At 32.7% G+C, this 13,436-nt stretch overlaps 1 protein-coding gene across 1 annotated transcript in view; it reads right to left on the bottom strand.

Moving 5' to 3' along the window:
• LOC141838479 (sodium/hydrogen exchanger 8-like) overlaps positions 1 to 13,436 on the bottom strand; it is a 52,506-nt gene that overhangs the window by 8,300 nt on the left and 30,770 nt on the right. Inside the window, exons 12-18 of the mRNA XM_074725971.1 lie at positions 9,910 to 10,094; positions 7,143 to 7,196; positions 6,959 to 7,066; positions 3,531 to 3,762; positions 2,121 to 2,423; positions 405 to 502; positions 8 to 139 (exon numbers count right to left, since the gene is read on the bottom strand). Of these exons, the coding sequence (XP_074582072.1) occupies positions 8 to 139; positions 405 to 502; positions 2,121 to 2,423; positions 3,531 to 3,762; positions 6,959 to 7,066; positions 7,143 to 7,196; positions 9,910 to 10,094 (1,112 nt within the window). The remainder of the gene's footprint in view (positions 1 to 7; positions 140 to 404; positions 503 to 2,120; positions 2,424 to 3,530; positions 3,763 to 6,958; positions 7,067 to 7,142; positions 7,197 to 9,909; positions 10,095 to 13,436) is intronic.

The following is a 13,436-nucleotide window of genomic DNA, read 5'->3' as shown; positions in this document are numbered from 1 at the left end:
CAGCTACCTGCAGAGCATCATTTAGATGAAAAGTCTCCTTTTCTTCCAGTAGTCCAGCTTCCTCAAGATTTTGCACATATTCACTCAGATGTTTCAGTATAGAATATGTTACTTGTCTTGTCTTGACAACACGGAGGACCTAGAAGCAAGACAAATTTGTTTGAGAATAGCATGAAGTGCATGGTCATCAGAGACAATTAAAAGTTTTCATTCCATTTTCTGAAAAATGTTACAACAATTCAGACTTTATTCAACTAATAGGAGAACAAACAAAACATGTGTGGAATTAACTATCTCAGCTTGTCCCTCAAACAAAGGATAAACGTGGTAATTGTTCTAATGTCAGCCTAAACATCTCCAACAAAAGTATGATTCTTCAAGGAATGCACTTCGAAGTTACATACCTGGGGAAATGCCAAACGAACATCTTCCAAAAATTTTCTAGCTTCCTCGCCTTCTTCATTGCTTTCATTGATGACAGCAGTAGCAATTACACTCTCACCTGGTGAGGGAAGAACTTTTAGTAAAATTGTCACAAGTAGTCATGAAAACCATCTATCACTAGGGTTATAAAAAAAATCAAGATTATAAAGAACTGATGTCTGTGTGGTTAAGAATCTCTTCTATGCTAGTGTTGCTGTTCGTACTAATGAGTATTGTATTAGTGCCAACACTCGATATACTTTAGCATGCATTGACACACACCAAAGCTTATAGAGCTAATATTTGTAATTTTTGGTATTTGTTGCTCCAAAATTCTACTTAAAAAAGGCAACCGAGCGCACGAAGCTCCCACCAATACGAGATCCTGAGGAAGGGTCTATTGTATGCAACTTTACTCTACTTTGCAAGAAGCTATTTCGGAGACTTGAAACCCATAACCTCCAAGTCACATAGCAATAATTTTACCATTGTGTCAATGCTCTCCTTCAATTCAATTAAATTAATTCAGGATTTGAAATTTCGAGCCATATCGCGCGATACGTGCAAAATTTTTCGTTCCACCGACGGACCAGCATCGACACAGCATTGGCACAGCGGTTCCGGTCGGGCGACACCTCCGGAGGAGTTGCCTGGGCGCGGCGACGCCTCCGGAGGCGTCGCCCGAGCCCGACGACGCCACAGGAGGCGTCGTGCGGGCCCGGCCACGCCAACGAAGGCGTCGCGCTGGCCCGACGACGCCTCCACATGAGGGCCGCGCACGACCGGGGTTGCAACAGTAGCGATTTTGGGGTTTTTTTAACTTAAGGCTTAATTGAGATTTTAATAATCAATTCCTAGCTATAGTTGGAGATAATTTAAATAAACTTTATTAAAATCCATAAAATTATCTTATTATTTTCTAAAAATATTTTATTTTTAAATATTTAGATTAAATTTTTTATTTTAGTTAATATATTTTATATTTTAAAAATACGGAAACTATACCGGCACGGTACAATACGATATCGAAACTGTATCGTTCCGGTCCAAGACCAAAACCTCGGCACGGTTCGATATTTTAAACCTTGAATTAATTATGTTTGTTATTTTGTAGCTTATTGTTTTAAAATTTTAATTCAATTGATAATCTAATTGCTACATTATTATTTAAAAAGTAAAGAAGTTTAGTGGAAGAAAATTAAACTAGTAAAATTCACCTAAATTCAACTTAACTTGAATTGAAGTAAAAAATTAGTAATTCATTTTTAAGTTTCCTATTTAATTGATATTGTTTTATTTTCAAAAGTAGAAAATCTAAGTGCAAATCATTAAACAAGCAAAATCCATTTGAATTCATCTTAGCACATTTTAACACGTGCAGAAATGTGTCGAGCATCGATATACTATGGTACAATAATTTTAGCATTGAATTCACTATCTAATTCATTAAAGGAAATACCTGAAACATAAAGATGAATATTAAAAGAGGAAAATTCATCTACTTTCCTTAGTGATATTATAAACCTTGACTGCTAGTATCCTACGATTTTTCATCTCTGGTAAAATGTGTAGCAGACTCATAGATATCATTTTTAATATTCATGAACTAGTTTATGAAGCACGTTCTGAACTGATTGTTCATAGCACAAAGATAAGCCAAAAACACTGATATGCAGATAAAGTGGCAAGTAATGTACCAAGAAAATCATGAAGTTGCCTCCTGGCTATTCTATGGGCACGAAGAAATGCTGCACATATATAGCATGCAGACTCCAACCGTTCCACAGTGAAATATGTGACCAGCCGCTGTGGAAATCTTCTCATCTGAAGGAACCTATAATACTTTGGGAAATGAACACTGGATTTTAAACCCTTCCAATCAGATAGAGGAGCACTTGCTACCAAATCCATAGCTTCATCAACAGATTGCATCAAGAGGTTTGCTGTAAACTGTGTTATTCTTCCCTCATCAAGCATTCCCCAATAAGCAGCCTGAACACCTGAACCATAAGATAAATTTAGTTCCTTATGCAGTGACGAGCTTGAAAATCGACAAGGCAGTGTATTTTTCACATTTACAATTAAGATATAGCACTGAGTTCTCAAAAAATGTAGAAAATGAAAAAAGAACTAAGCAAACAACAACCACCAAACCTTTATCCCAACAAGTGGGATAGGCTATATGGATTTTCCTATGACTTTGGGCTCAATCTTCCTTGATTAATTTGTGTATTTGTCATGCTTTCACATCGTCTAATTAGGACATTTATTGGTCACTCAAGTACATATCCATATCGTCTTAAAGACGTCTCTTGGATTTTTTCCTCAATAGATACAACTCTAACTTTCTTTGAAATGCCCTCATTTCTTATCCTATCCATCCTCCTATATTCGTACATCCATCTTAACATTCTCATCTGCGCAACTCTCATCCAGACCGATTCAACTTACTATTTGTTTTCGCTCATCCAAACCGATTCAAATTACTGTTTGTTTTAGCTCATCCAGACCGATTCAACTTTCTGTTTGTTTTAGTTCATCCAATCTGATCCAACTTACTGTTTAATTTAGCTTGTCCAATCTGATTCAACTTACTGATTGTTAGGGCATTATATGGCCTTTGTCAGATGTATCCAAGTATTGTTAACAAATTTACTTCATTGAGATCACAACTTCCAACTTGTAATGAGTTGCAAGCTCATGTATGTTTAATCTCAAAACCACTTATAGATGATATTCATAAACAAAAAGTGCAACACCTTCTAAGTTGCTCTTCAATGTGCATAAAAGTTTTATTTTTTTAATTTTGTTGCATGTTGTTAGAACAAGTAGTATGTTCTCCCTGTGTTTTACTTATTTATTTATTTTTGAAAACAGTGTTCTCCCTGAATTACCTCATCAAAATAGATGTGTGCCAATAAAATGCTGCACTTGACATTTCATTGAGCTTCTACCATAACATGCTGATGTTATGTTGACTAACACTTACTCTCAATGACCAACACATACATGTGCAAGGTGCTGACCATGCATGCTGAAGAAGCAAAATGACCAACTTAATAGTCCTAGTATATACTAATTATATGCATATTTCACAAGCAGCTTACCGTTCAAAAAACGCACACGAATGTCCCGCAGGTTCATTGTCTGCAAATAAGACTCACCCTCCCCAACATTATGGGGGTGTATTTGACCTTCATCCGAGTTATTTAAGGATGTAATATGCCTAATGATAGTGGGCCAATCAGCAGGCCCAAGTTCTTCATCATCTCTAAGATCGCCGAAAGATTCTAGGGCCTTGTTCCGCATTTCATACTTTGCATAGTTTAGTACACGAATCTGCAAGGTGACATAACAAAATGAACTTAGACAGAGATTGTAAAGGAACCAGAAATATTGTGAAAACTTTTAACTTTCTTTAACTAAATTGTGTTGCATAAAAGACATTCATCCTCTTCATTCCATACCAGAGTAAAAAAGCTTAGAAAATAAGGAAATGATGAAGGAACTAGGATGGTTGTAATTAAAACTCCTAACAAATATCTAGTTACATTCTCTTGCAAAAGGGTTTATTTTGGTTCATTCTATCAAAGACAACAAAAATTGACCGAGCCTAAAAAAAAGCCCAATCGGTCTAATGCGTGTGCTTAAATAAACTTATGTAGTTTTGATCAAAACTACAACATGAGTTATAAAATTTAAAAAAATATAACATATATATATATATATATATATATATATATATATATATATATATATATAAAATTATATATATATATAATTTTGAAAACAAATACTAGAGACCAAAATGATACAAATTTAACAAATTCAGAAGCAAAGTAATTTTTTTCAAAAAGACTTAAATGTAAATAAAAACATGATAATTTTGGTCAACAATGACAGCCAATAATTTTGTCAAAATTGCTAGATCCACTTACCGTCCAACACGTAATTGATTCATCGAGCAATTTCAAAATTGGTATATCCATTTGACAGTTTTGGCTAAAATTGTTACACAATCATGTAGCAATTTGGTTAAAAAAAGTATTATATGACTATTTTTTAGTCATTTGGTAATGTATGAATGAGCCCCAATGGTCACTTAGAGTGCATCTATCTATTTAATTTTTTTTTAAAAGCTTTTTGTTCACTTTAAAAGTATGGATGAACACCAATAATCTCAAGAGTGCATCTAGCTATTTAAATTCAAAATTTGAGGATAAAATAACCATAGTATTGACCAATTCATTTTTACCAAAATTATATCATTTTCATTTATTATTTCACTTTTTAAAAAATAATCTAATTTTAAATTGTAACTTTTGAAAAATTTTGATTCCGAAGTGACCAAAAAACTAAAAAATGGCCATGTTATAATTTTACCAAAATTTCTACATCATGACTATTTTTGAATTTTTTTTAATCTGAATAAATGCATACACTTTAGGAGGTCATAAAAGTTTAGGTCATTAAAATCCATACATACTTCAAAATGTCCAATAGACTAAAAAATAACCCATGTAACATTTTTGAGTTTTTTTTACTATTAATAAATAAAAGCACTTTAAGAAACTGTTGGAGTTCAACCATGCCAAAGTTTAAAATTTGAAGTTGTGCCTGAGTTTAGATCCTAGATCGGAATGATATGTTTTTTCAATGTTTTTTTTTAAATATGTGTATATTACAAGATCAACAACATCCAAGTCTTATCCCACTAGATTTAAATATATGTATATTAATTTCAAAAAAATATCTTTACTAATATTTAATTGCTATAGGTGCTAGTTTAAATATTTAAAATTATTAAAAATATATAATTAATTTTTAAAATTATTTGAAAGTTATGAAAGTAATTCTTATATAATAAAAATAAAAATAGTGAATTATATTGCAAACATATTAGTTATATCAATTAAATAAAATAAATACTATTAATTATAACAATTATAATAAATATAATATTAATACATATAATACAAGTGCTATAATTATAATTACTATTAAAATTTTAATAACAATAATATAATAATTATATTATAATATTATTGTTATTATATATGATATAATTTTAATTAAACTGATCAAGTTTAAACTTTTGATTAAATCTAATTAATTAAATTGATATATCGCTTTTAGCAAAAATCAAACAGGGTACCTCTGATTATCTGAATTGTCAAAAAGATGCCCCTTTTTCAAAAAAAAAGTCATAAGAGCACTCTTTTTTTCGTACCAAAAATATCCTTATTCAAGCAATATGATGGGGTGCCCCTTTTTAATAAAGAGTTTTTTTAATATAAAAGTGCTCTATGTATATTATTTTTGACCAAATTAAACAAAAAAAATCAGCTTATTTTTATACGTTGTAGCAACTACTCCATGGTTGATACAAAATGCTGGAACAAGAACATTTTCGATACAACAATATGATGGGGTGCCCTTTTGACTCTTTTGAAAAAAGAGAACCCTTTAGATGATTCATAATTAGAAACGCCTTATTGATTTTTGCCTTATCAATTTTAATTAAAACTAACATATATATATATATATATATATATAAACCTTTTAAAAAGTCGTGATTTCGTTTTTTTCCCAATCCCACCCGACACTCCCGCACTTCAGTGATTTGGTTGGCAATCGCCAATGATTTGGCCGATGATCACCGACGATTGTTGCTTCCAACTCCTCTCATATATTAGTTGTTATTGCTTCTCTATAAAAGAGTTGTTGCCGCTCCTCATTGTTGCTCACTATCATTTGCTACTGTTGTTTGCTGCCGCTCACTAGCTCTTGTTGTGCTCATCACTAGAAGTCTTTTTCGTTATTGCATCAAGTAAAATTTTAGGATGTTTTATTGATATTGATCTCTCCCATGTGATCGATAGAAGGAATCGATCCGATTCTTTTGTCTCGTATCATGCTAGCCGTGATTATACGAGAAAACCCCATTACTAACCACGAGAATCGCGTGCAATATGACTGGCATAAGCTACGTGTCGATGGAGGCTTGGCACAGTGTTGTTTACTTTACCTTTTGATTTGCATCAAGTGAAAATGTATTCAAAGGCAAGCAAATCACTTGGAGAAAATAACTTGTATCTAAATTAAGAAATGTTGTCTGAGTCTAAATTATCAAAACTGCACATTTCATCAATTTAAGTTAGCCAACCTCCAATGGAAACCAACAAAAAGTGGTGCAAGATGAAATATTAACTGTTGGTGCTTGCTCAGATTTACGGTTACTTGAAGGTACAATCACTTGTATGATAGAATAATTGATTCAGGAATCAAATAAGAGAAGATTTTCAACACATGAACTCCAATTACATTCTTAAAGCTACAAATAATTACATTATCTCCTTCAATGTGTAACTTCAATAGATACTTTGGTAACCAACATTGTCATTTCATATTAATTATGATGAAGCACTTCAAAATCAAGTCAATTTACTTGGAAGATAAAAATCGTGTATGATTCTGTGGAAAGTAATAACTTGCATAGAAAATGATTATGATTGATACTAATATAAGTACTAACCTTTTCTGTTGAGAGTTTATCCATGCCTAGACAATGAAGCAAGAACTGTACAGTTGATCCATTCACAATTAATGTCAAGAAAACAACCCCACCAGTTAAAAATAGAAACTGCATCAAACAAACAATATCATATTTCAGGTAATTTTGTTGGCACATTTAAATATAGCAACTCTAAAAAACATACCAGGATCCCTAACTCTTGCGTGAGAATTGTTTGATTCAAGTTGTCACTGTTACGCTGAAGAATAGCAAAAGAAAGTGCCACATTAGCATCCAAAGAGATGATAGTCCTTTTCAAGTAGCAAATAAATAATTCTCCATTCAAGGCAACTCACAGTATGACTTATGCATAGGACTGAAAAGCGCATTAATCCCAAAAGTCAAAATGTGGCCTATGATCAGCAAGTTATAGCAGGCTGTAGTGGGTGTTTTTAGAGTCTTGAGGTATACACATATGGAATGTAAAAATACTGATAATGAGCTAGTAACAATGTAGATCAAACTCTTTATTTCTTTTCCTTTATTGTGCAATTTTTTTATTTATCTATTTTCTCTATAGTTGATTTAGAACACTCCTTTCTTCATTAAACCATTTCTATCCAACTTAATATGTGGTGCCCATTCCTGATCAGTAACAATGTCAGTGTTCAAGTTACTGGATAACTATATGCATCAGAAAGCTTGATATTTTAAAATGGGGACCATTTTACAGAGGTCTAACATAATGTTAGGCCAACTAAAGTGTCAGATTGTCATGGGGCTGAGCCATACCATCAAAAGCAAAGCTTTACTAAAGGTAATTGATAGGGCTAGAAGGCTACTATCTCTGTAAGTATGACTTACAATGCACCTTTGATTACATCAATGTTTTATGATCGGACCAAATCATCCAATACAACCATTTGAGAATTGAGTTCCAATTTGGACCAGTTAATCATAGTATGAGACGGTAACACGGTTTAAAGAAATTGTTCTAGTAATTAACTAAAATCTGATACTAGCCGATGTAGATAATCTCTTTTATGTCACCTGTGATGATTAGGTGAATAAGTATCGTGTCGTGGTAACACTCGACATCGCTTAACATGCCATATCATGCACAATACTTTTCATTTTAAAAAGTAAAAAAAAAGTAAAATTACAAATAATACTTCTCAACATAAATTGGAGTAAAAAAGAGTTATTTTTTAAAATTCAATTAACAATAGTCTTATCAAAGTAGAAAACTTAAGTGAAAGTGGACTAAATATGTAAAACTCATCTAAATTCATCATGTCATGCTTTAATATGTCAAAATATTTCAATGCATGCCAAAGCATGTTTGTCAACACAACATGGTGTTGGAATTATAGCATTCCAGTTATAGTCCAAAACACCAATCAAATACTTTTACACTTGTTGTACTCAAGTATTTAATTGTCTTTTGTATTCTTTTGTTTTTCACCATCTTCCTCTCTTCACATCCAATTCTGTGCTAGCATCATGCATCAACACTTGAACACAATATCAAAATTGTCATTACAATCAAAGCCTGAAACTTCGATATGGCTCAAGATTTCAAACCTTGTTCATCATCATCAAACTATGTTTGTCCAAACTATTTAAAGTCGGCTACATGCATTTGCTTCCTTAATTGATCTCAATGCAAAGGCTATATCACTAGTAATAATGAAACTATATTTTATTACACCAGGTAAAATTTTCTTTAGTCTCTCTCTACTTTTTACATGTGTTCTACTCTAAACAATTTGACTCTTCTAATTAAAAAAATGTACAAATCGCCTTTGAACAATCTATATCATCTTAGCTTATATTTTTATCATTTTTATATATTTAAACGAAGGATTAAAATCTCGAGCCATTTTACTCAATACCGGCAAAATTTTTCGTTCCGCCAACGGACCGACACTGACACCGACGCTTCGACTAGGATACTATCCGGAGGCATCGCTCGAGTCACACGATGCCTTTGGAGGCGTCGTGTGGGCCGCGCGTGCCTCGGTCGCGGTCGCAGAATCTATTTTTTTTAAAACTTAGATTTTAATAATCAACTCTTAGTTATAGTTGGGATAATTTAAATAGGCTTAATTAAAGTTTCATAAAATTATCCTATTATTTTTTTAAAAAATATTTTATTTTTTATTTTTTTATTTTTAGTTAATATATTTTATATTTTAAAAATATCGAAACTATACAAGCATAGTACGATATGGTAATAAAACTGTATCGTTTCGATCCAGGACTGAAACCTCGACACAGTTTGATATTTTAAACCTTGATTTAAACTATACCTAATTCCTCTCAAATATTAGCAGGTTTTAGTATATCCTTTTAGAAACCTCACACAACAATCTTAACATTTTAATTTTTATTTCACACAACAATCTTAACATTTTAATTTTTATTGCATTATCTTTTTTATGTATTGTTTCTTAACAACCCAACAGTCATATTCTTAAAGAATGACAAATCATACCATAACCATAAAAAAATTTTACTTTAGCCTAAGGTGTTGGTGCAATGATGCTCCAAAGTGGTGGGACTTGACCAATTGGTTTTTATGTGTTTGCCAAAGAATTTAAGTTAGTTTCACTTATGTTTAGGGTTTAAGTTATGTTTGAATTATGTTTCAGATGTGTGCATAAAGTGTGTATGGACTTGACAATGTGGATGGACCTTGCAAATCATGAATTTATCAATTGTCAGAAAAAAAACATGCAGTCGTATATACCATTCAAAGGCCCAAGCCCATTCTGTTGTCAAATTGATAAATAAGATTGAAAAGAATAACAACTTAACTAGTACAATTTCAGTCATAGCAAAGTTATGAAAACTGCTTAAAGTGACTTCTAATATAAGTGGTAGTTTCAGAAGAAAGTTCAGTAGTTATATTGCATAGAGAGCTGTAAATAAAACTTGTAGATGGATAACATTAAGAGAGACCTACTTACTTTAACAGAAAGTGACAAAGCCAGTGCAACAGTCCCTCTCAATCCTGACCAGATAAGAATTATGGACTCTTTCCATGTAATACCATAGCCAAAGTATTGTAAAAAGGGATACAAACACCCCACAACAAGGATCCGCGAGAGTTGAAGATAAACATAGAGCAACATTACATAGCCCCACGAACTCCCTGCTTGAAAGATATCGACAGCAAAACAGTAAAATTAATGTTTCTATATCCAACTTGACAAATGCTCTATCATTATACAACTACTATTACAGTCTGAGGCAGATACTACCAAATATATTCTGACAATATCTTAATTCTTCACATTTCCTTAAGTAGATTTGGTATTATAACACCGAAGGAGGCTTAGGGGAACTAAGAAGAGAAGAAAAACAAGACACAAGTTACGAGCATGAACTATTCTTTTAATGCTAACTGATGTTCAGTCATATTTAACAGTATAAGAGATCAGGTACTCGCATGATTAGAATGGTAAAATATGCATAAATATAGTGATTATTAATTCCAAAGCATCAAGCATTTATTTTAGGTAACAGCTGGGAGACAGCTTCCTGCTCCTGTGAGACAACTAAGTTAAAAGAAACATTTTGTGAAGTTTATATAAAAAATCATCAAAATTAAATGGTAACAATAAGAGTTATGTGCAAAATACCAGCAAATTATTCCATGTAATTCATGGATCACCTAGAAAGATTTGAAAGGGAGTTGCATAGCAGCAGCAGATATAAGGTCTTGCACATGCAGTTCATTTTTTTAATTCATTTGAACTAGTTTAAATTGAACCAAACATGACTTACAATCCAAAGATACTATATTTGATGTTTTGTAACATTTAATTTTTAACTCTTCAAATGTTATTTATATGTATCTTATATTTCATCTATTCTGCATTTTATTTTATTATTGATTGTTATACTTCATGTTCATGTGTCTCACATTGTTTGATTAAAATTTTTTTTTCAATGCGGAAGAATCCTCACTGATATTCTTTGTTGTATAATATGCAATCCTTTTAATCAATATAAACATTTTAATACTACCCACATATGTTTCCAAAATACTGTATATGCAGTCCCTGGGGCAATGGTGCCGCAGTAGGACATCCAGGTTGTCACCTAGGCACCTGCGGTTCGATCCCCAGCTACGGCGTATTTGCAGGAATTTTCCTCCAAATGGGGAGCGCAATCAAAGGATGTTGGGCGTCTGGGCTGGCCGCTGCGTGCACTTCCCGATTTACCCTGGTGGCCGGTGGGAAAATTCCGTGGGACCGGGCCGGTCACCCCCAGAGATAGTCAATGGGGCTAATTGGGATTTATCATTTTCAAAATACTGTATATGCAATATCACATGTGGGTGGACCACATACCACTAGCGCACACTTTTTGAAACTTTGATTGTTTAAAATTTAAGTGATCTATTTTAGAACTATCTTTAAGTTTCCTATATTCCATCTTTTAAAAACTACACTAACAAATCATTGGTTCCGTCGATGATATTTTATTGTACATATGGTATTAACATTCTAACTGGACCATAGAATGAGTCAAGAACCATAGATTTATTATGTGAACATGGTTGAAATTAAGGGTCAATATGATTGAAATATGCAATATCTAAGTCCAAAATTATTGTCAAATTTAGTAACACTCTTTCATTACTATTATTGATATTATAATTTAACAAATAAGAATTCGATACAGTAAATTACTTAGCCAACAAATGGTATATTATATATGTAATAAACATAGGTCAAGTTAGATTAATTGCTATTTTGAATTAAACAACTAAACTGAACCAGACGGATATATACATGTTTTGGCCAGTAAAACAGACCACCAGATTGCTTTTGCACTCGAGAAATGTTCTTGGCACAATCAATAGCACATGAGTAGAGGTAGGCGAGCAAGTGCATACAAGTTTGGTGTGCAAGGAAAATGAAAGATCGATAAAACAGTTAATCATATATGTTTTATAGTAGCCTAAAGAAGACCAAAAGAATTCAAGTTTTGGGTCTGATTTCATTGGGTCAGAACGAATACCCATTGTATCAGGTTTTTTATCTGCGTATAGTTGAAATCAAAGTCTTCGTTAGAAGACACAACCCCAAGGGAAAAACCAACACCCAAAGTTCCAAGATTATATTGGAATAGCGCTACTGTAGACTACTTACACTGACTGATAGTACCTGGAAGTCTTCATGTAATATCCACTATTTTCACTTTCACCCCAAAAGTGTACCTCTTTTTGCAAAATATTCCCTCAAGTTTCACTGTTAAAATGCTGACTAGAGAGTTAAAACTTAGGGGCATTTTGTGAACAAAGATAGGTTACAGGGGCATTTTGACAATAATGAAGTTTTGAAGACATTTGGCAAATAAAGGGTAAACTCTATCAGCACTTTGATAATAATGAAAAACCTGGAAGGCATTTTACAAAAAGGTGTAGTCTTTTGGAATGAAAATGAAATTCACCCTATCCAAGGCTAAAAAGACAAGAGGAATCTGTCAAGAAAACGAATCAATAGCTAACCATTTAGAGGTATCAACAACTTTAGTAAAATTCTATGGATTTGCTCTTTTTCCAATAAATGATGTCATGTTAATTAACAAAGGATTAAACATTGGACGTTAGAGCATATTTCCTTGGAAGACAAAAGTTATGCCATCATTCACATGACAGCTCTTCTCAACCATAATGCCACAACTTTAGGGCTTTTACTACGCAAATTGGGGCTCAAGGCCCCAAGCAAGGCATGGTAAACTAAAGCATCTTTCTCCTTTTCTTTCTTGTCCATCATCTTTATTAAAGTTTTGAATCACCCTTTCTGAATAAGGTAAAAAAAAAAAAATTATTAAACTTCGAGACTGTTTTTCCAACACACCAAGATGTAAAGTAGATAACCCAAAGAAAGTAGCAACACAAAGCTTTCCTAACTTCGTTGAAAACTCAAACTTGGTCACAAAGTACCTTCAATGGTAGAAGCTTCATAGTGCCTTCTAATGTGAATTAAAATCACTTTAGCTCCAATAGTGGAAATAAAAATATTTAAAAGGTACATATATCAACATTGTTAAACAAGTGAGTTCAGAAAACTTCAAAGTCCTATATATTGTGCAAGTTTTATAGTTCCTAGTGAATGACAATCGAGCTATTCTTAATAAGTTTTTCATTCAGGGAACATTCTAAAGAAATTTGTGGCAATCACACTAACAGGGAAAGCATTACTTACCATGTCTTTCAAAATGGCTTTCATTGTGGAATATAGCATCAGCAATCACCACCTAGCAAAAGAAAGCAGTAACAAGTTTAAGCATGGCAAGAAAGCAACAGCAATTGAAGATTACAAATAGCACAAAAGAAGATGTTCAGATAAAAATTGCTCACTACCACTCTTTTTCATAAGATCATTAACAAACAATGAGAAGCCCCCACAGGTTGATATAGTTGGTTCCTACATGTATTGTTGCAATAGGTCATGGGGCTGATCCCCAGTATATGCAAAAT

The sequence above is a fragment of the Curcuma longa genome, chromosome 11, assembly GCF_044706935.1.
Source record: "Curcuma longa cultivar G26 ecotype Majalengka, Jawa Barat chromosome 11, ITB_CL_G26_1.1, whole genome shotgun sequence".
NCBI lineage: Eukaryota > Viridiplantae > Streptophyta > Magnoliopsida > Zingiberales > Zingiberaceae > Curcuma > Curcuma longa.
Note: the sequence above shows the minus strand (reverse complement) of the source record. Positions and strands in the feature narration are given on the sequence as shown.